The sequence below is a fragment of the Mobula hypostoma genome, chromosome 12, assembly GCF_963921235.1.
Source record: "Mobula hypostoma chromosome 12, sMobHyp1.1, whole genome shotgun sequence".
Taxonomy (NCBI): Eukaryota; Metazoa; Chordata; class Chondrichthyes; order Myliobatiformes; family Myliobatidae; genus Mobula; species Mobula hypostoma.
In genome coordinates, this window is record NC_086108.1 from 92,926,210 (window position 1) to 92,950,141 (window position 23,932).

At 43.1% G+C, this 23,932-nt stretch overlaps 1 protein-coding gene across 5 annotated transcripts in view; it reads right to left on the bottom strand.

Moving 5' to 3' along the window:
- Positions 1-23,932, bottom strand: part of LOC134354999 (choline transporter-like protein 3) — a 474,552-nt gene that overhangs the window by 140,267 nt on the left and 310,353 nt on the right. For 4 of the 5 annotated variants that reach the window (XM_063064614.1, XM_063064613.1, XM_063064612.1 and 1 more), the window contains one exon: positions 7,098-7,202. The exons of the other annotated variant lie outside the window; for it this stretch is intronic. In XM_063064614.1, coding sequence (XP_062920684.1) covers positions 7,098-7,202 — 105 coding nt within the window. The remainder of the gene's footprint in view (positions 1-7,097; positions 7,203-23,932) is intronic. 5 annotated transcript variants of the gene reach the window in all.

Sequence of the window (23,932 nt, forward strand, 5' to 3'; positions counted from 1 at the left end):
TTGGGCAAGGATGCTGGGAGCACCAAAGTGAGATCATGAACTTTCCAGTAGAAACAACGCCTTGATTTGGCCTACTCAGACTGAACCCCAGAGCTAGTTAAAGAATATTACCTGAAGCCTATGAAGTAAACCATTGATAAGGCACTTTATGTCAATGTTCATAGGATGAGGCAATATAAAACGCATTAGAACACTAAGACTGGATCAGGCTTCTAACAAGTCAGCCTGTGCAGATGAACAAGGCCACTGTACACTTCAGAAAGAAATTGCCAGATGAGAAATTGAATTGGCTTACATTGTTTCTATCAAGGGCAAGTTTGCAATTTTTAAGAACACACAGATCAACCTGAACATATAGGCTCAGATAACAGGATAATCAATGAAATATGAAGCTTTCTCTGGCTTCATCTTGAATACATTTTGAGAAGATAAAAAGTTCAATGTCGCCAACTGCCCCACTGCTGATTGACCATTATGCTTTAATATACACCATCAATGAGAAAGCAGTGGTGTTATAACTCAAGCAACACACACAAAAAATGCTGGTGAACGCAGTATTCACCATGATGCTGCTGTCTTCACCGGCATTTTTTGTGTGTGTTGCTTGCATTTCCAGCATCTGCAGATTTCCTCGTGTCTGCAGTGTTATAAACTCACTGGTTCCAAATATCAATTCATTGTTAACAATAATCAAGTGCTGCGCTTTTCAATGATCACAGTATTTTTAACCCAGGCAACCTGTTCATATTCTATGCCTTCACAGTATGGTCCGGGTCAATTTTGACCCGGCCCAAGAATCCCCTCGTAATAAGTGTCTATACCAAATTTTGAACCACAGATCTATTTAGAATGTATAAATAGTCTATCTGACATTGATAAATGGGTGATTAATCCTTAATTAATGTTTCAGAGATTTAAAATCCATTTCAATAGATACGGGTCGAATTTGACCTGGAACAGCCTCAATGTACAAAATTTTGTAGCACCTGTACATGTTTAAATATTTTATTTTTGCGCATTTTTGGTCACTTTAGGAAAAGTCATCAAATTTCGGCTAAAAATGGCATTTAGGGTGTTTTTACTGCTGTCAAATGACTAAGTGGGTCAAATTTGACCCGAACAGTATGTGAGGGTTAAAATTCCAAAATGTTAGCAAAGAAAAATTGGAAGCAACGCACCAATGGGTGAATTGTTCAACTTTGCAAAACTTTAATAGTACGGCCATGATTTGACCCAGCACGCTCCTGGAAAAATCTGAAATTGAGGACAAAAATGCTGAGGAAAATGTTACACATTATAGGAAGTGAACTCAGAGAAGATATTCCTGGAGAACACAGAGATAACAAACTTAGTGAATGTAGTGAGATTTCTGAACAAAAAGCAAAATCTCCCAATATCAAGTTATTTAATCAGTTATTTACTTATGCCTAAAGATGCAAAGACTTCTGCCAGGAAGCAAGATTTTAAACAATTGTTTGAAGGTTCTTATTTCATAATTATTGGGCCTCTAATGCTCATAAATTCTCTTATTTAACTTCTAGGAACATGATTTTTATTGACAGTGAGAGTAACTTGATAAAACTTTAATAAAGGCCAGATATTATTTTACTGAGATACTTTCAGACTGGCCAAGTTCCTGAAATTGCCAACTTGGTGGATTCATTCCTTCAAAAAGTAATCCAGACTCCTTGAATAATGATCTGCAAATGTAAGTTCAAAAGTCACCTTGGCAGCTGGGGAATTTAAATACAGTTAATTAAATAACCTGGAACTTAGAGAAAGGGCTCTGGCAACAATGTTGATGTAATTATTGGGAGTAGACTGTCAGGTTCACTACTGCCCTTTTGGAAAGAAAGTCTGTTGCCCTAACACACTCTGGTTCACCTCTGACCACTAGAAATATGGTGGCCTTTTAACGTTCCTCGGAAATGGCCCAGCATGCTATTTAATGATGGCACCACTTCCTTAAGGCCCCTTTGAAATAGGCATCAAGAGCTTCCCTTGAAAGCAGTGCCCATATCTCATAACAAGGCCGCTCTAGACTCTAGCATCATTTCAGCAGGTTACCACCACAGGAGATTTCGCAACATCTCCTCGAACAATACGTTTGTTGACAAAATACACATTCACACAATTTCCTACTTCTTACTGTACAGTTCGTTTCTTCTGGTACTGTGGCCTGTTGCAGAAATTGTGAGTTCAGATCTTCCACATAACCTGTAAACTTACAGCAATAATGGATACATCTGGGTGCACTGTGACTATGGAAAAGCAGAGCATTCTCTCCCAGCAGCTGATGAGGCTTGGGGGCCAGATGAAACCAAGACAGTCTACCTTTCTCATTAGGTAAAGGTCTTAAGGGATTTGGAAGCAAGCGTGGCGGATGGAGAATTAGATAATATTTGAAGAGAGGAATGGGATTGAATAACCTTTCCCATGACATAATCTGCCCTAGATTAATCTAAATTTATCCTATTGTCTCTTCCCACAACTTTTGCATTATGTCCAGCTCAAGAAAGGATTCAAAATTTTCCTGCTAAAATACAGTATCTGGTTCAGTAAAGCATCGTGTTGCATGTTACTGTGCTTGGACGGCATCGTGCTCCTCCACAGGAATAATGGAGAAACATGGTGTCACCTAAGTGCAATAACTCAGAATGCGCCAAGTGGAACAAGTTGGAACCTCACCATAAATGAGGTTGGAGTGAGGGAAGGGTGGAAATAGTGATCCGAACTGCCAGGAAGAGGAGGGGGCCCAAAGCAGAAAGGTTCGATCTCAGGTTCCTTCCTCTCCAAACACTCCCACCAGGAATGTCTGAAGAATTTCAAAATGGTCCTTCAGTTTACACAGGTAGGTGAAAAGTAAACGCGTGTGGAAAACCTTGAAGATGAATCACAAGGTTGTACATGGTATGCATACTTTGATAATAAATTTAATGTGAACTTTGAACATAAGAACATTTCCAATTTAGCTGTTAAACTAGTGGCTTTTAATCTGGTTAATAAAACCATCACAATTGATGGTATGCAGAAAATTACACTTGCATACTGGGAGAGGTTACATGACCGTTGCACTAAAGGATAATTACACAAATATTAAGGAAGTGTAACTGAGTTGTTCAGATACTTTTGTGCTTCTACACACACACACCGCAGGAAATTGTCGAGTCCCAACAAGTCCACAAACCACTATATAATTGTATGGAAGAAGCGGAGATTCAATCATGCATAAATCATTTTCCAACAATAGAGCTTTCAAAGGAGAAAGGATGACTTTTAACCTTTGCCCCCTGTTATTAGTGATTTGGACGGTATGGAATCTCTGCACCACTGAATTTGACCAACTTTCATCCTACTGATTTTACAGTAGTGTCTAGGTGGCGGGGTAAAAATGCTCCTTTCTTAGGGCTTACGGATGTGGTCATATTGGTTCGAGCAGGTTGTAGAACATAACACAATTATCAATAAAGGCAGGACTTTTGACAGCCTAAAACTATTCGATTACTATATAAACTCAACACGTAAACTAGTGAAACTGTGCTCAAGGCCTGAGCTGGAGACAAATAGAGATACTTGTAAGAATACAAGTATCACCTGTTGCCGGGGCCGGGGTCGAAACGCTCGTCAGAGATGGTGCTCGGTGTCGAATAGGTGGTCGGAGGCTCGTAGTTTTTCGGGTGGACTCGGAGTCGGACTGTGGTCCGATGCTTCCGGGATGCTGCATCAGCAAGTTGGCGGCGCTGGAGGTTTACCGTCTGCGTGAGATGATGGGACTTTCGAGAGAATCTGAGACTTTTACTGTGCCATGGTTTGTTCTTATCAAATTACAGTATTGTTTTGCACTGTTGTAACTATATGTTATCATTATGTTGTTTTTGTTAGTTTTTAACTCAGTTTGTCATGTGTTTTCGTGATATCATTCTGGAAAAACATTTTTATCATTTCTTAATGCATGCATTACTAAATGACAATAAAAGGGGACTGCGTGTCTTCATATTTATAATAATATCTCAATATTCTTTGAAATTATAGAAGGTTTTTTTTAAACCAAATCATTCAGAAAGTCAGAGGACAATAAGCTTATTGTCTATTTGGGGTAAAGTGATGGTGCCTACCTAGTGACAAGACCCGAACATGCATAAATAATCAAAGCAAACGCCGAAAGGGTTGTCTTCTCAATTTGGCTTTTGATGATGAGTGGATTAAATCAACAGCAGCAATTTATTTTGGATTTCAATAGGGTTTCTGTGACTTCTATTCAATCCAGCTTTCATGGAAAGGCTGGAGCTGGAAATAAAAGGAAGTTAGATTGAGTAGAGATCACAAAGATGGAAACTGCTGACCAATTTGGTGTTGCTATTGGCAAAGGCCCATGCAGCCTGCACTAATGCAACCTGCCTGGCATCAGGTCTATTGCAGACCTCTCTTTTCTATTATCTGCATCGATGACAAGGAGTCACCACATCCGCAGAAGAATCAAAGGTACTAAAGAGGGCAGAGTAAAAAACTGGTGGCGTCTGACCCTAGGGCAGTACAGTGGTGTAGCAAGTAGAGTTGCTACCTTAGAGTCTGGATGACTCATTCAATCCTGCCTGTGTGCAGTGTACATATTGACCCTATCATCACATGAGAAATACATCGTGATTCCCACGATGTATAAATATGGGAAAGGACCATTACTTCAGATGGGAAATGGACTAACAAGCAAGGACATCGAAAGCTATCCACTGGTCCAGACTGACAATGATGGTGGATGGGTGGAGAGGTGGTAGGTACATCTGACTATCTCAATCCAAGGGCTCTACTAGCTGACAAGGTGTTTAAATGCCTCCAATAATCTGAGACATACAAAAAAAAAATTAAAATCCTATAAAGTGTTGTAAAATAAGTAATTCAAATATTTCAAGTACTTACTTTTTCCACATTTAAACAGTTTAACCCCGAGTTGAAAACCTTACTCATAATAGTTTCAGCTCAGTTTTTGAGTGCACAATTGGGAAGCCAGCAGATTTATTGTACATTATTAAGCTACAGTAACTGCCCCAAGCACTAGGCCGAGTTATAGCCTTGCTAATGGCCTGGAGTTGCGGAGTTTATGATTTAATCACAGTTATCCTGTGAATTCCGTCCTGTGTGTCCTCTGAGCTACACATCTGCAAAGAGAGACTCGAATTAAATGAAGGTCTTGCTCTCTGTATAACCAGTTCCATTACGAATCTGAATCCCTGGCTAAAGGCGGATCAGAATGGAGGAGGAACACCCAGGCATGCGTTGTGCATCTCTAGACTGTGTGACGGAGGTCAAGCAGAAAAGTGGACAGAATACCCAGCAAACACAGGCACCCACTGCTCTCACTGTCGTGCGCTTTCTGCTTCACCTGCGGCCAAATCCTGCAGGTCACGCTAGCCTCACCAGCAACATGACAGCCCACAGAACCAGAGTGGAAGCAAGTTGCCGTCAACTCCCAGGGACTGAAGCTTGGAATATACCCAAATGCTCTGAATGCCAAACTAAACAAAATGAGGGGGGGCGGGGATTAAACTAAACAGGGGGGGGGGCGCGGGGATTAAAAAAAGGTAATGGGCCAGATGTGAAATGCATCCAGCTGCTCTCTCCTGAACTTCGATGCAGCTTCACTGCCAATTCCATCTCAAGTGTCCCTGGGAAATATTCCCCATCAGCCAGTCCGTTCAAAGTCTAAGTCAAGTTTATTGTCATCTGCACAAGTCCACGTGTACAGGTGCAATGAGAAAATTACTTGCAGCAGTGTCATGGGCACATGGCATTATTTAAGCAGCATTCACAAGAAAAACATAAATCATACACAATTTTTACAAGAAAGAACACAAACAGATTAAAAATTACCAAGCTCTCTTCAGTGCAAAATGATCAAAGTGGTCATGGTGATACTAAACTGTAGTGAATTCAGCCTCACCTTGGCAACACGTACAGAATGCTGGAGGAAATCAGCAGGCCAGGCAGGATCAATGGAAAAAATGTACAGCTGACGTTTCAGGCTGAGACCCTTCAGCAGGACTGAAAGATCTCACTGAAGGGTCTCGTCCCGAAATATTGACTGTACTTATTTTTTTACAGATCCTGCCTGGGCTGCTGAGTTCCTCCAGCATTTTGTGTGTGTTGCTTGAATTTCCAGCATCTACAGATTTTCTTTTGTTTGTCAGCCTCATCTTGGCTTATTTTAGTCAATGATTATTTTCAAGAAAGGCACATAACTGAAGCTAACACAAACTCAGTGACTCCAGGCCATTACCATGGCTGTAGTTCAGCCTAGTGCTTGGAGGCAGGTATATAGCTTAAAAATGTACTATAAAGCTAAGGTTGTCATAGCTGGGGCTGGTAGTGGGGATAAGCTCCCACTACCTATAAAGTGCTCCAAATGGCGGTGACTCTAACAACCTCTGACAACCAAGTTCAACTCTTGGCCTTCACACGTGTGGCTTAGATACTAGGCCCGGCAGAACTGTTTCTACTGACAAGAGAAAGGGGCAAAGGCGGACCACTGGCACCTCAAAACCAGTTGCTTTGGGCAGGTGGGGCTCGTCAGCCTTGGACGGCAGCCCGCTCTGATTTTAAACCTCTGTTTCCTTGTGGCCATATCCACCCATGGGAAAGAGTTCAGGAGTAAACCCTGAGGAAAAAATCCGTTGCCAGGGTCCCTAATGTTGTTTACAACTTCACTCTGGCAACCTCTGCGATGACACTGGTGCCACAGTGCATGGGCGGGCGCTTGCCCTTCTCTTTGACTACATCAGTGACGTGGAGAGGGGGAGCCCACTACATGGGCAACAACCAGTTTTTCAAATCTTCCCACCCAGGCTTGCGTCCAAGAGAGGACACAGTCCACCAGAGGCGCAAACGCATCATCCCCTGGGATCATCGGCTGTCTGTCACCATAAAGCTACTAACTTACCAGGTGTGTACTCAAAGATTGTGTTGAAACTAATATACGGGAAGGTTTTAAACTCAGGAGGTTAAGCTATTTGGTCTCAATGATCACTCCATGTACTTAAACCAAGCTGCAACTTTTGGTTAATCAATTCAATCATTCCTTCTTTTTCTCACTGCAACACACTCACCATTCCAACCCAGAAGAGAAAGAAGACAATAAGCCAGAGGATATCTGTGCACCTTCTGTAGATCTGTGGTCGCCATTCTCTGTGAGGCCCGTCAACAGCAGACACCTGAAATAAAAATGAGGAAGTCTGCAGATGCTGGAAAGACAAAGCAACACATGCAGAATGCCAGAGAAGCTCAGGGGGTCAAACAGCATTCTGAATAAACAGTCGCCATTTCGGGCCGAAGCCCTTCTTCAGGACTGAGAAGGAAGAGGGATGATGCCAGAATAGAAAGCTGGGGGAAGGGGAAGGAGGATAGCTGGAAGGTGATAGGAAAAGTCAGGAGGCTGGGAAAGGTAAAGGGCTGGAGAGGAGGGAATGTGATAGGAGTGGACCAGGGAGAAAGGGAAGAAGGGGACCCAGGGAGAAAAGGCAGGTAGGAAGAGGTAAAAGATCAAAATGGGGAAGGGAGGAGAGAATTTTTTTAAACCAGAAGGAGAAATCGATAGTCATGCCTTCAGGTTGGAGGCTACCCAGATAAAATATAAGGTTTTGCCGCTCCACCCTGAGGGGGGCTTCATCTTGGCACAAGAGGAAGCCATGAACTGACGTGTTGGAATGGGAATTAAAGTGCACGGCGTCCAGGCCTTCTGTCAGACTCTTGAACAGACCCCTCATACACTGAAAGATAAATTATTGATTTCCTAGTTTACCTTGCTATGGCCCTTGCAGTGTACTGAACTTCCTCTGTAACTGTAACACTATATTCCACATTCTGTTTCCCTTTGTGCTACCTTGACACACTCATCTATGGAATGATTTATCTGGATGGAATGTAAACAAAAGCTCTTCACTGTATCTTGGCAGATGTGACAATAAATCAATGAAAATCTCTTCTCATAAAACAGTCCCTTCATCCCAGCTTAGTGAACCTTCAGTGCACTCTCTTCAGGAGAAGTACATCTCATCGCAGACACCAAAGTCAAAGCTGAAGACAATAACCTGAGTGTGTGCTCACCTAGACTCTGTATAGTTGTAGTAAGACATCCTGTATTAATGACCTACACACCACTTGCCTTTTTAACTGCTTTCTGCACTTGCAGGTTTGATTTAATCATATAAATACTGTTTTACCTTTTTTTCCCCAAACTAATGTCACTTTTGCCATGTATTGCTCATTTGAAGTTTAAAATTTATATAAAAAGAATTAACCAACACGCCACCTCTACCTCCCCACAAACATCACTTGTAGTATTTTTCTTCACTGATGGAAAATCAATGGCAGACTGCAGACAGCATGAGAGGTCATTGTTGGTGACGCAGCAAGGGATTTAAAGAGAGTTCAGGTGCTTTCAGTGCTTTCATAATGATCTATTAAGCACTTGGCAGGAGCCAAGAAAAAGAAGCGAGGTGTAAGTGGAGCAGCCATTACTTGAGGGGACAGTGTGAAAATGGCCAAGCTTTGGCTCAATAGAACAGGCAGTTCTACTAAGCAAGTTTCTACCAGTTTCTATTTTTTGTTAATACATAGCTAATGCTGGGAATGGTTCCAGAGTTAGTGTTCTGTTTTTTTGTGTGAGATGTGGGAACTCTGAGAGAACTCCTGTCTTCCTGATAACTACATCTGTATGAAGTACACCGAGCTGCAGCTCCTTAGAGACCGTGTTAAGGAACAGGAGCTGCAGCTGGATGACCGACAGCTCATGTGGGAGAATGATCAGGTGGTAGATAAGAGCTGCAGTGGAGGTGGGCTACAAATTACAACAGAAGATAGTTAAGGCATTTAAAAGAGCAATGCTGTGATTTAGTATGAAGGTAGACTGGGAAAATCAGGTTGGTGCTACATCCCAAGAGACGGAATTTGTAGGATGTCTCCTAGAAATCAGGGGTCCCCAACCTTTTTTGCACCGCGGACCGGTTTAATATTGACAATATTCATGCGGACTGGCCGACGGGGGAGGGTGTTCATCACAACCGGAATATAGGTGATAAGTCAACTATAAGTCACTTATAAGTGGCTAATACACTCAATTTCGTTTCTAAAAGAGTTTATCTAACAAATTTAATATTAAACAAACAGCACATATTTTCCTCGCATGAGTAGAGTGATAAGTCAATCTTCTTATAGGCATCCGTTAGTCTCGTGAGACCATGGATTTGCGCCTTGGAAAGTTTCCAGGGCACAGGCCTGGGCAAGGTTGTATGGAAGACTGGCAGTTGCCCATGCTGCAAGTCTCCCCTCTCCATGCCACCGATGTTGTCCAAGGGAAGGGCACTAGGGCTGATACAGCTTGGCACAGGTTTCGTCGCAGAGTAATGTGTGGTTAAGTGCCTTGCTCAAGGACATAACATGCTGCCTCAGCTGAGGCTTGAAGTAGTGACCTTCAGATCACTGACCGACACCTTAACCAGTTGGCCACGCGCCAACACTAAGTCAATTGTAAATCACTTATAAGTCAATAGCATCATAACATTTTAAGTAACGTTTTGAATATTAAACACATAGCGCATATTTTCCTTGTATGAACATATAAAATCATTGCAACACACCAATATCGCTGAATCAGTGGGAGCCCTGGGCTTGTTTCCCTGCAACAAGACGGTCCCATCGAGGGGTGATGGGAGACAGTGATACTCGAAGGGGGTTCCTTATGTCCAGTCTATTCCGCAATTTAGTTTTCGTTGCATTCATTGCAGAAAACCCCGCTTCGCAGAGATATGATGTTGGAAATGGAAGCAACGTTTTCAGTGCTTTCCTGGCTATCTCAGGATATTCAGCCTTGACTTTGATCCAGAACGCCGGCAGAGGTGTTATGTCAGACATACTTTTCAGCCCACTGTCATTTGCAAGCTCGAGTTGATCTTCTTCCCACGCTGACATGGATGATTCACTGGGGACATTCATAATGGGTCACGGACCCATTCCTTTGCACGTCTTGGGTCATTTGTTTTTGGGAAGTAACGCTCGAATTCTGTCGACAACAAAGATAGGTGATCGCGCACCAGCTGTGAGAAGGACGGTGCAGCCTCAGTCTCTCCCAAATTCCCAGCTAATATTGGGAACATGTCAAATATGCCCCTGTCCACTCGCCGTCCCCACAGTTCCAGTTTGGCTGTGAAAGCAGACACTTCATCTGCCAACCTGAAGACAGTTGTCATTCTCCCCTGAAGTGACAAATTGAGTTCGTTGAGCAGGTTGAAGATGTCACACAGATAAGTGAGTTTTGCTACCCACTCCTCGTCACTGAAGTGTGCTGCCAGTGGTGACTTTTTTCCTGAAAGAAATCTCTGTAGCTGCTCTCTTAACTCAAAAACCCTTGCCAGGGCTCTCCCCCTTGATAGCCACCTGACTTCAGTGTGTAACAGAAGGCGTTTGTGCTCTGCATGCATTTCCTCACAAAGCTGCTCAAACAGACGCGAGTTAAGGGCCTTTGCTCTGGTGTGATTGATAACTTGAACAGCGTCATTCAATACGCTGTTAAGATCAGGTGACATTTTTCGGCTAGCCAGCATTTCCCTGTGTATGACACAGTGTGTAGACTGGCATTCAGGAGCAAGCTCTTTAACTTGGGTAGTGAAACCAGACAGCCGTCCAGTCATAGCTGCAGCCCCGTCTGTGCATATTCCAACACAGAATGACCAGTCCAGTTTGCCTGACATGTAGTCATTCAAAGACTTGAATAGTTTTGCCCCATTTGTGTTAGTTGGCAGCGGCAGTGCACACAACATATCCTCGTGCACATCGTCTTGAAATATATATCGCACATAAACCAGCAGTATTGCCTTGTTGTCGACATCGGTAGACTCATCGACCTGGATAGCATACCATGGTGACTCGTTAAGCCGTTCCAACAGCTGTGCTTCGATGTCCTCCGCTGTGTCATCGATTCTCCTTGAAACTGTGGTAGCTGAAAGAGAAACCTGTGCCATCTTGTTGGCTGCAGCTTCTCCCAACAGTTCACGGCACATGTCCTTGGCAGCAGGCAGAATCAATTCTTCACCGACAGTGAAAGGCTTCTTATCCTTAGCAATACGGCTAGCCACAAAGTACGACACTCTCAGAGCAGCAGCATCTGTGGAGCTGGTGGCTCCCAGCACTTGCTTCTGTCCCGCTTGCTCACGTTTTTTCTGCTCAAGAAACTCATCGGGTTTGTCTTTAAGTGCAGGGTGCTTGGACTCAAGGTGCCAAAGCAGTTTTGAGGGCTTCATTGCCTCATTAAACAGCTTGTCTCCACATATCACACACAGGGGGCTTGGAGCGTGCGAGTCACCGGTCGCATTAAAGCCATATTTTATGTACGACTCATCGTATTTTCTGTTGAAGGAAGCTTTTTTTTCGCAGTCTCGGCCTCAGCTGTCTCTGCGTTACTATCATCGTTAGGCCTTTCTCCCCTACCAACTCTTCCAAAGAAACTCTCAAGCGACGTTTGTTTTTTAACTCATCGAGTAGTTGTAGGACCGACTGATGACCTCGCGTGCGTAATGACCTTGCGTCCGTTCAAGTTCAACAGTGGGCATGACAGGGAATGAGGAAAGGTGCAGCTGACTCATATCGTTTCATACAGCCAAATCATATCGTTTCCTCACGGCCTGGTAGCACATGCTTTGCGGCCCGGTGGTTGGGGACCACTGCACTAGATGGCTCTTTAGAGCGGCTTGTAGTTGAGCCCACTAGGGGGATGGCAAATCTGGATTGGGTGTTATGTTAGGATGCATATTTGATTAGGGACCTTAAGGTAAAGGAATCCTCAGGAGGCAGTGATCATAATATGATAGAATTCACCCTGCAGTTTGAGAAGGAGTAACTAAAATTGGATGCATCAGTATTACAGTGGAGTAAAAGGGTCTAAATAGGCACAAGATCAGAGCTGGCCAAAGTTGATTGGAAGCGATCACTGGTAGAGATGATTGCTGAACAGCAATGGACGGAGTTTCTGGGAGCAATTTGGAAGGTGCAGGAAATATACATCCCAAAGATGAAGAAGTATTCAAAAAGGAGGATAAGACTGACAAGGGAAGTCAAAGACAGCATAAAAACAAAAGAGTGCAAATAAAATTACCGGGAAGGTAGAGGATTGGGAGGCTTTTAAAAAGCAACAGAAGGCAAATATAAAGAGAAAAAAGAAAAAAATAGGAAGGAAACAATAAGTTTTTTTAAAGAGATATAGAGTACTAGAGATGACAGTAGGTATTGGACCACAGGAAATTGACACTCAAGAAGTAGAAATGGCAGACAAAGAAATAACAGATGAAGAAATGGTAGACAAATTTAGTAAGTCTTTCGCATCAGTCTTCACTGTGGAAGACACTAGCAGAATGAATGCCAGAAATGCAAGAGTGTCAGGGGGCACAAGTGCATGTCATTGCTATTAGTAAGAAGGTACTTGGGAAGCTGAAGGAGTTGAAGGTAGATAAGCCACGTGGACCAGATGGACTACATCCCACGGTTCTGAAAGATGTAGCTGAAGAGATTTTAGAGGTATTAGTAATAATCTTTCAAGAATCACTAGATTCTGGAATGGTTCTGAAGGACTGGAAAATTATAAATCTCACTCCACTCTTTAAGGGAGCAAGACAGAAAAAAAATGGAATAATGGGCCGGTTAATCTGACTTCAGAGGTTGGAAAGATATTGGAGTCCATTATTAAGGATGAGTTCTCAGGGTACTTGGAGGCACATGATAAAATAGGCCGTAGTCAGCATGGTTTCCTCAAGGGAAAAGTTTGCCTGACACAGAAGGGAAAAGATGAAATATGAGGGCAAACTAGCCGATAATATAAAGCAGGACACTGGAAGTTTTTTTAGTTATATAAAGAATAAAAGAGGGTTGACATTGCACAACTAGAAAATAATGCTGGTAAGGTAGCAATGGGGACAAAGGAGTGGCAGTTTAACTTAACAAGTACTTTGCACCAGCCTTCACTGTGGAAGACACTGGCAGAGTGCCAGAGGTCCATGAGTGTCAGGGAGCAGGAGTGAGGGCCATTGCTATACAAAGGAAAAAGTGCTAAGTAAACTGAAAGGTCTTAAAGTGGATAAGTCATCTGGACCAGACGGACTACATCCCAGAGCCCTGAGAGAGGTTGCTGAGGAAATAATGGATGCACTGATTGTGACCTTTCAAGAATCAAGAATCTGGCATGGTTCCAGAGGACTAGAAGATAGCAAATATCACTCCACTTTTTAAGAAGGCAAAAGAAGGGAAATTTTAGGTCAGTTAGCCTAACCTCAGTGGTTTGGAAAGAGTTGGAGTCTAGTATTAAGGAAAATGTTTTGGGGTATTTGGAGACAAATGATAAAATAAGTCAAAGTCAGCATGGATTCTGTAAAGAGAAATCTTGCCTGACAAATCTGTCAGAACTTCGAGGAAATAGTAAGCAGGTTGGACAAAGGAGAGGCAGTGGATATCATTTAGAAAGATAGAAACATAGAAAACCTATAGCATAATACAGGCCCTTCAGCCCACAAAGCTGTGCCAAACGTGTCCTACCTAGGATTACCCATAGTCCTATATTTTTTTGAGCTCCATGTACTTGTCCAGGAATTTCTTAAAAGACCTATCATATCTGCCTCCACCATCATTGCCGGCAGCCCATTCCACGCACTCACCACTCTCTGTGTAAAATACTTATCCCTGACATCTCCTCTGTACCTACTTCCAAGCACCTTAAAACTGTGCCCTCTCGTGCTAGCCATCTCAGCCCTGGGTAAAAGCCTCTGACTATCCACACAATCAATGCCTCTCGTCATCGTATACACCTCTATCAGGTCACCTCTCATCCTCCATCGCTCCAAGGAAAAAAGGCCGAGTTCACTCAACCTAATCTCACAAGGCATGCTCCCCAATCCAGGCAACATCCTTGTAAATCTCCTCTGCACCCTTTCTATGGCTTCCATATCCTTCCTATAGGGAGGCGACCAGAACGGAGCACAGTACTCCAAGTGGAGTCTGACCAGGGTCCTATACAGTTGCAACATTACCTCTCGGCTCCTAAACTCAATCCTATGATTGATGAAGGCCAATGCACCATATGTTTTCTTAACCACAGAGTCAACCTGCGCAGCAGCTTCGAGTGTCCTATGGACTCAGACCACAAGATCCCTCTGATCCTCCACACTGCCAAGAGTCTCACTATTAATACTATATTCCGTCATCATATTTGACCTACCAAAATGAACCACCTCACACTTAACTGGGTTGAACTCCATCTGCCACTTCTCAGCCCAGTTTTGCATCCTATCAATGTCCCGCTGTAACTTCTGACAGCCCTCCACACTATCCGCAACATCCCAAACTTTGTGTCATCAACAAATTTACTAACACATCCATCCACTTCCTCATCCAGGTCAGTTATAAAAATCATGAAGAGTAGGGGTCCCAGAACAGATCCCTGAGGCACACCACTGGTCACCGACCTCCATGCAGAAGATGACCTGTCTACAAACACTCTTTGCCTTCTGTGGGCAAGCCAATTCTGGATCCACGAAGCAATGTCCCCTTGGATCCCATGCCTCCTTACTTTCTCAATAAGCCTTGCATGTGGTACCTAATCAAATGACTTGCTGAAATCCATATACACTACATCTACTGCTCTTCCTTCATCAATATGTTTAGTCACATCCTCAAAAAATTCAATCATTTTACTTGGATTTTCAGAAGGCATTTGACAAGGTGCCACACACGAGGTTGCTTAACAAGATAAAATTCAATGGCGTTACAGGAAGGATACTGGCATGGATAGAGGAACGGCTGACAGGCAGGAGGTACTGAGTGGGAATAAAAGGGGCCTTTTCTGGCTGGCTGCCAGTGACTAGTGGTGTTCCTCAGGGGTCAGTATTGGGACCGCTACTTTTCACATTGTTTGTCAATGACCTGTATAATGGTGGCTTTGTGGCAAAGTTTGTGGATGATACGAAGATAGATGGAGGGGTAGGTAGTGCTGAGGAAGCAATGTGATTGCAGCAGGACTTAGACAAATTGGAAAAATGGGCAAAAAAAAGTGGCAGATGGAATACAGTGCTGGGAAATGTATGATAATGCATTTTGCTAAAAGGAACAATAGTGCGGACAACTAATTAAATAGAGAGAAGGCTGAAACATCAGAGGTGCAGGGGGACTTAGGAGTCTCGTGCAAGACTCCCAGAAGGTTAATTTATAGGTTGAGTCCGTGGTAAAGTAGGCAAATGCAATGTTGGCATTTATTTCAAAGGGAATATAAAAGCAAGGTGATAGTGTTTATAAGACACTAGTCAGCTGCACCTGGAGTATTGTCAACCGTTTTAGGCCCCATATCTCAGAAAGGAAGAGCTGTCATTGGAGAGAATCCAGAGGAGGTTCATGAGGATGATTCCGGGATTGAAGGGATTGACATATGAGGAGCATTTGGCAGCTTTGGGCCTGTACTCCCTGGCAGTTAGAAGAATGTGAGGGGATCTCACTGAAACCTACCAAATATTGATAGGACTAGATAGGGTGGATGTGGAGAAGATGCTTCCTATGGTGGGTGTATCAGAACTAGTGGGGACAGCCTCAAAATTGAGGGGTGACCCTTTAGAACAGAGGTGAGGAGGAACTTTTTTATCCAGAGAGTAGTGAATCTCTGTCACAGACAGTGGTGGAGACCAAGGCCGTGGGTGTATTTATGGTGGAAGATGATCATTTCCTGATCGGTCAGGGAATCAAAGGATATGGCAAGAAGGCAGATGTATGGGGTTGATTGGGTATTGGATCAACCATGATGGAATGGCAGAGCAGACTTGATGGGCTGGATAGCCTAATTCTGCTCCTATGTCTTATGGTCTAAATCAGCTGGAATTCTTTGTAGAAATAACAGGCAGGATAGACAAATCAAAGTCAATGGATGTTGTTTATTTGGATTTTCAGAAGGTCTTTAACAAGGTTCTGCACAGGAGGCTGCTTAGCAAGATAGAATCCATGGTAGTGCAGTAAAGATACCAGCATGGATAGAAGATTAGCTGACTGACAAGAGGCAAAGAGTGTGAATAAAAGGACTTGGTAGTCCTTGTGCAGAGTTGTTTAAGGATTAACTTGCAGATTGAATCAATGGTAAGAAAGGCAAATGAAATGTTAGCATACATTTCAAGAGGACTAGAATACAAAAGCAGAAATGTAATGTTGAGGCTTTATAAGGTATTGGTCAGACCGCGCTTGGAATATTGTGAAGAGTTTTGGGCCCCTTACAAAAGAAGTGTTGGCGATGGTGAGGGTCCAGAGGAGGTTCTTGGGAATGATCCCAGGAATGAAAGGGTTAACCAATGAGGAGTGTTTGAAGGCTCTGAGCCTTTACTCGCTGGAGTTTAGAAGAATGAGGAGGGAACTCATTGAAACCTATCAAATACTGGAAGGCTTAAATAGAGTCAGTATGGAGATGATGTTTCCTATAGTGGGAGAGTCTTGCACCAGAAGGCACTCCCTTAGAATTGGGGGACATCCAGTTAGAACAGAGATGAAGAAAAAATTCTACAGTCATGGGGTGGTGAATCTGTGGAATTCATTGCCACAGGCAGCTGTGCAAGCCAGGTCATTTTGTATATTTAGGACAGAGGTTGATAGGTTTGTGATTAGTAACGGTGTCAAAGCTTCCGGGGAGAAGGCAGGAGAATTAGCCTGACAGGGATAATACATCATCCATTACTGAATGGTGGAGCGGACTCGATGAGCCAAATGGCCTAACTCTGCTCCTATGTCTTAAAAACATCAACCACACAGAACTTACACTTTTAATCACGTCAAGAATGCTACACAGAATTTTCAAAATGACCACACCCACAACTGATTAACCTGGTATGTTTGTGAGTTGTACAGTTAGTGGGGTGACTGTGGTGACACGGGAAACACTGGTAAATTATAATTAGCTGTGAACATAACCCACGATGTCATGCAAACCCACCTTCCTTCCATTGACTCCATCTGCCTCTGGAAAGCAGCCAACATAATCAAGGGCCCCTTCTACCCCGGTCACTCTCACTTTTCACCCTCCCCTTTCCATCCAGGAAAAGTTAGGAAAGTCTGAAAGTATGTACCACCAGATTCAAGGATGGTTTGTATCCCACTGTTAACAGATCATTGAATGGGCCTCTCATATGCCAAGGATAAATTCCTGATCTTCCAGTTGACCTCAGCACAGCCTTATGCTCTTTGTTTAGTTGTGTTCTACTTTCCCCATAGCTGTTGTGCTATATTCTGCATTCTGATTTCTGTTACTACCTCGATGTACTTATGCGTGGAATGACTGTACTTTGTACCCATGACAGCAATAATAATAAACCAAACTATCTTTGAACACTCTGATCTTTACAGATCTCAATTCAGTTGCAGTTGACAGTAACCACACTCATTTTACCCATAAATGGAAAAAGATTTTCTCAAACACTTAACTGTAATAAAAAAAAAAGAAACTGTTTTCCAAAAAGTGGAATAAAAAAAACGAAGAGTTCTAGCCATTCTAATGAGTGAAATTTTGCATTTTATTTTGTTGGGCATACAGAGTATTTGGGTTTATTCCAAGTTTTGAAAGATTTTTCAAACATACCCACATGAATTAGAAGATCACAAATCTACCCCAATTCCTGACACACTCACTTCTATCACACACCTGACCCACGCTCCGGATCTCTGCTCTGACCGCACACACAACTGACCCACGTTTACCAAATCCCACCAACACTGGTTATAGACCCAGCCCATTTTCCTGACCCTCAGTTCCAGCCACATACTTGACCAAATATCCTTCAGATTCACGGGCAGAAAAATTGAACCAACGTCAGTGTCCTCTCTTGTTTCAACAACCCCAGAAGCAGTGCCCTAATTATTCTTTGTCCACTACGTCTGACTACTCCCTTGTTCCCAGACTCAATACAGACACTGCAGTCTGAACATTGTTATGAAAGGAGATTACCAAACAGACAGAGAAAAGATGTGGTCAGAACCCCCTTGGAGAAGAGTAAATTCAGATTTATTTATAATATGTACATTGAAACATACAGTGAAATGTGTCATTTGTGCTACAACCAACACACTCAATGATGTGCTGAGGGCTGCCCACAGGTGTCACCATACACCAACATAGAATGCCCACAAGTTCAATAGAACAACATAAACAGCAACAACAACAAAATAAGACAACAGCATAACCGACCCCTTTTCCCACAAACTCACTCCTTCACATACAGACAGATCTCCAACCCCAGGACAGTCCACCTCTGGGCCTCCAGTCCTTGGCTCTGGACTCTGAGACTTGCAAACATCAGGCCTCCAACTTCAGACTTCGCACTGGGTTTGATGATCACAGGTTTGTCCTTTGGCATTAGACCCCCGATCTTGCCGATAACAAAGATTTTGCTTCCTGAATACTTATTGGGTGCACCTTATGGATTTTGGGCTTCTGATCATGAAAATCACCATGAATTTTCCATATCACACATCATTTGTTTGAAATTGCCATGTTATTTCAATTTATAATTCAAGTCAATTAAAATGTAAGTTGAAAAGTTTTTCTCTTGTCCAGACACAACTAGGCAGGGCAGATGCTCATGGCAGGCCAGGTTTCAGAAAGGCTATAAAAAGCATCTCACACACACACTGTACTGTGCATTGCGTTTACATGTATATCATTTGCGATCACGTTGATACGCATGCTCTATGCGCATAGCATATTGTGTACTCATTATAATAATGTGATTTTATTTCCGGAGTATTTATGATAGCAAAGTATCTCACCGATGTTTCAACAGCCATGATACTTTGTTATATTTGTGGGAAGTATACATTTAAACGTCAAAGACAGAGCATGCCTCCTCTTACTGAGAAAGCCTGTAAAAGGGTGTAAAATTGGTGACCAAGACAAAGCCTGGGCTCCTCACGTTTGTTGCGCAACATGCGCTGTTGATCTTAGAGTTTAGCTCAGAGATACTCAGAAGTCAATGATGTTCGCTGTCCCAATGATAAGGAGAGAGCAGAAGGATCATGTAACAGACTGTTACTTCTGTCTGACCAGTGTGTCTGGTTTCTCTGCTAAAAACAAGAAGTCCATTGAATACCCCAATCTCCCTTCGGCTATGAGGCCTGTGCCTTATGATGATAGTCTTCAGTACTGAAGCCACCAGAGACACAGAATCAAGAGGAGGCAGACAAAGATGCCATGATGCATGAGCCAAAAATGGAAAACAACACTGATACTGATACAGATTTTGAACCCTTTATGTCAAGTGAACCTCACTGGATAATTCAATCTGAGCTAAATGACCTAGTCAAAGACTTGGTTTTGTCAAAGGCGAAGTAGAATTACTGGGTTCAAGACTGCAAGGATGGAATTTTCTGTCACGAGGCACAAAAGTTTCCGTGAAGGATTCAATATTTGTGACAGCTGTTTCCCAGGGTAACTGATGCCAATAAGGAAAGTATTTTTCTTGGTCCACAAGTCAAACCGGTCATCAATGACAGTCAGCTCAAAGAACTTCGAGTTGAACCACAGAAAAATCACATGGAAGGCACTGAAGAATGTTGTTGAAACTACAGAGCACCAAACTACGTGGATCTGATTAACAACAGGCTTCAAAGTACAAAACCATGAAGTGCGACATGTCACTAAAGATTCATTTTCTGCATTCCCATTTAGACTTACCCTGCACAGTCAGTGACGATCACAGTGAAAGGTTTCACCAGGACATTGTGATCATGAAGAAATGGTATCAGGGCAATTGGAATCCATCAATGCTGGCTGATTATTGTTGGACACTTAAGTGAGGAGTCTCAGACACTTAATAGAAATGAAAATGATCAAAACATTTTTAGCTAAGTTGAACTATTGCAAAGCATCAGTACCATTAATGCAACTAAAGGCATTATATTCAACGCAAGCTAATTTTTTGTTCTTCTAATTCCTACATGATACAAGTAGTCTGAAATTATATTTGTGTTCAGCTTCAAGTGGTCTATCATAACCACAAAATATTTCTGAGCTAGCAACACTTCCAAAATATTTGCTGTCCATTGTAATGGGTTTGGGCTTTGGGCCCTGACTCTGGACTCACATGGACCTCTGAGACCCTGGTGTCCCAGGCCACAATGACTCCTTTGGATCTCTACTATTGGCATTTGACCCTCGGGCTTCTACCTCTATACCTCTGGCCCATGATCGCTCAGAAAGGAGAAGGGAGATTCAGTATGTTATTAAGGAGCTCAGGCTCATGCACTGGGGCCATCCAGAAGCCCTGTGTAAGTGGTGGAAGGAGAAGATGAACTCTCAATGTATCCACTCACCCACCCATCAGCCATCTCCTTCCACATCTATGGAAGAGATTGGTTCTGACATTGGTCTCAACAATCACCACAAATCAGCGCGGAGAAAGGCCTCTGAAGCCTCTAACAATCCTGTGCATTGGCTCCAGCAAATCACTTGGTGATGGAACCAGTCAGAATGCTGTCCACAGTACATCTGTAGAATTTGCAAGAATCTTTGGAGACATACCAAATCTCCTCAAACTGCTAATGAAGTGTAGCCACTGGCATGTGTTTGTCTTGATTGCATCAATATGTTGGGCCCAGGATAGATCCTCTGGAATATTGATGGCCAGGAATTTGAAACTGCTCACTCTTTCCACGACTAACCCCTCAGTGAGGATTGGTGTATGTTCTCCTGACTTCCTTTTCCTGATCAATTTGTTGGTCTTGCTGAAGTTGCGTGCAAGCTAGTTTCCATCTTGAGGGACTGCTTAAGATGGTAAAGTGTTCAGATTTCCAGTATTGTCTGTATTGTGTGAAGCATGTGGCCAAGTGGTTAAGGCGTTCGTCTAGTTACCGCAAGGTCGCTAGTTCGAGCCTCAGCTGTGGCAGCGTGTTTGTGCCCTTGAGCAAGGCACTTAATCACACATTGCTCTAGTCTGTGCGAGGAGTGGCGCCCCACACAGACTTCCAATCTGCGCCTTGTAAGGCATGAAAATGCCCGACGCAGGCCTCTCATGGTCTGAGTCGGCATTCCCCTCCCTGTATTGTGTCATTAGTCCAACTTTCAAAAATATGATTGGTAACACATTGCCACAGTTGATGACATTGGAAAAGCTTTACAGTGCAAGACAAATTAACCAAGGCGGCTCCAGTTAACAGCAAAATGCCCAAGCCAACTTGGTATTTATCCCAGGCTGCTACGGGAAGTAAGGGAAGAGATTGCTGGGGCTCTGACTGAGATTTTTAGTTCTTCATTGGACATGAGTGAGGTACCAAGTGAGGTTCTTCATTGGACATGAGTGAGATTTACGGTGACTTGGGAAAAGTCTGGTAATCACAGGCCTGCTCACCTAACGTCAGTAGTAGGGAATATATTGGAAAATATTCTGAGATACGACAGAAGGAGTGAATGGAGAACAAAAATGGGGAATAGAAAAAGAGAGAAGGAGACGGAAGGGGGAAGAAATTACTAAAGTTAGAGAAATTGATGTTCAATGGCCTTCATTGGTCAATGCAATGAACACAAGAAAAGGCAGGTTATGCTCCAATTTGTGAAACATCGTTCAGATATCATCAGGAGTACCATTTGCAGCTCTAGTCTCTGCACTAGAGGGAAGATGTGATCAATATACTTTGTTACCTCTTCAAAATAAAAGTTCAGTCAGATTGATCAGACAGGATAAGAAGCAAGGGCATTTTTTCCCTAGGAATGGAGGGCAAGCAGGGATAAAATGATGAGGGGTACAGATAAGGGACACTTCAGGAAACTATCCAACATATCATAGGTGGATAAAACTGGAAGCAGCAAGAGATTTAGAGAGGATTCACCGGCAGTGATAGTCGGCCGGTGGTGGACTTTGAGACGAATGGTCCTGAGATCGAATCCAATCAGCTCTGTGCATGCTTTCCATCTGTGCTGGGTTGAGCAGTGGTCGAGCTAGCAACTCGGCCTTATTTAAAAAAAACATTCAAAGGCATGAAAAGGAACAACACCACCAATATGATGAGGACCTGGATTAACTTGCCAGAGAGAATGAAGGAAATAAAGTCCAAGGCCTGTCTGCTCTAGATGATCGTTTGAATTGCTTATATACAGAAACCTACAGGCTAAGTGCTGGAAGTATGGATGAGTCCGCACTGGGCATCATGGACGTGCTGGTCAAATGGTCTGTTCCATGCAGTGTGACACCATGGCACAAGGCCAAAACCAATCTACAATTATCCCGTCCCTATACATAGAACTAAACAATAAATCCAGAAGCCAGAGGTATTTCAAGTTTGGGACTTATTTTGTAAACCCTTTAAGAAAACATAACCTTCACATAATGCGATTTCAGAAGTTTCAGGCACCCCTCAGTGTATAAGCAGATCACACAACAAAGCCATGGTGTTCCGCAAACTCTCTGATTCACCTTGTGAAGAAGATTGCATCTCCAGACAGCCCACGTCATTAGTGATTAGATTGACTTTCTATAATATCCTGAGATTTCAACATGATGTTCTTCTGGGTTTATTTATGAGGCTCAGTTTCAGCAATCATCATGGTTTCATGTTGCTTTATGAGCAAATTAATCAGCACATGGAATAATTATGAAAGGCCAAGAACCTAAACAATTTAAAGCTCCATATTGTTGACAGGAAACATCCTGTTGAATCTCCTCTGCAGCCCTTCCGACATTCTCACATTTCTCCAGCAGTGTGGTAAACAGATTCATATATGTTACTCAGAACCATCCCCATTCCATACCACATCTTGTTGATTACATGCAGGAAATTGTGACCTTGAATTTACTGGAATCATCTTGTGTGTACCATTAGAGGCTTTGGATCATTGCATAAGCTAAACAATGATTATTTAATTGCAGATTATCTGTAACGCACAAAGCATTCATGTTTTATCATTTGGGATGGATCCATCTGGACTAGTGCCTGAATCATACACCAAGCATTCCATTTTATGGTTTTAACTCACTAGTCAATAGCTGCCAGTAACATTAGTTTAATAATTTTGGGATAAATGCAAGTCTGTGCTAAAGAGCAACACACACAAACTGCTGGAGGAACTCAGCAGGTCAGGTAGCATCTCTAGAAAGGAATAAACAGTCGATATTTCGGGCTGAGACCCTTCATCAGGACTGGAAAGGGGGAAGATGCCAGAATAAGAAGGAGGGGGGAGGGGGGAGAAGGAATACAAGCTAGAAGGTGATAGATAAAGCCAGATGTGTGGCAGAGGAGGAAATGAAGTAAGGAACTGGGAGGTACTAGGTGGGAAAGATAAAGTGCTGGAGAAGACGGAATCTAATGGGACAGGAGATTGGACCGCGGAAGAAAGGGAAGGTGGAGGGGCACCAGGGGGAGCTGACAGGCAGATGAGGAGTGGGGCAAGAGTGGGGAAATAAAGAAGAGGAAGGGATGGGGGAGGAGTAGGAAAAAATAACCGAAAGTCGAAAAAATTGATGTTCATGCCATCGGGTTGGAGGCTACCTAGACTCCCTTCTGTCTCAGTCCTGAAGAAGGGTCTCAGCGCGGAACATCTTCTGTCTACTCCTTTCCATAGATGCTGCCTCAACTGCTGAGTTCCTCCGGCATTTGGTGTTACACCCTCCAAGCTGAGAGTGGTCTCATTGTGGTAGAAGAGGAGGCCATGAACCCACATGTTGGAATGGGAATGCCACTTGCAGAAATAAGTGCCAGAAGGGAGATTATTGGGGAGGGACAGATGGACAAGGGAATCACGGAGGGAGTAATCCCCACAGAAAGCAGATAATGGAGGAAGGAGATAAGGATGCGTTTGGTGGTAGGGTCCTGTTGAAGATGGCAGAAGTTTCGGAGAATGATGTGTTAGTAAGAGGAGAGGACAAGAGGAGATCTATCCCTGTTAAGGCAGCGG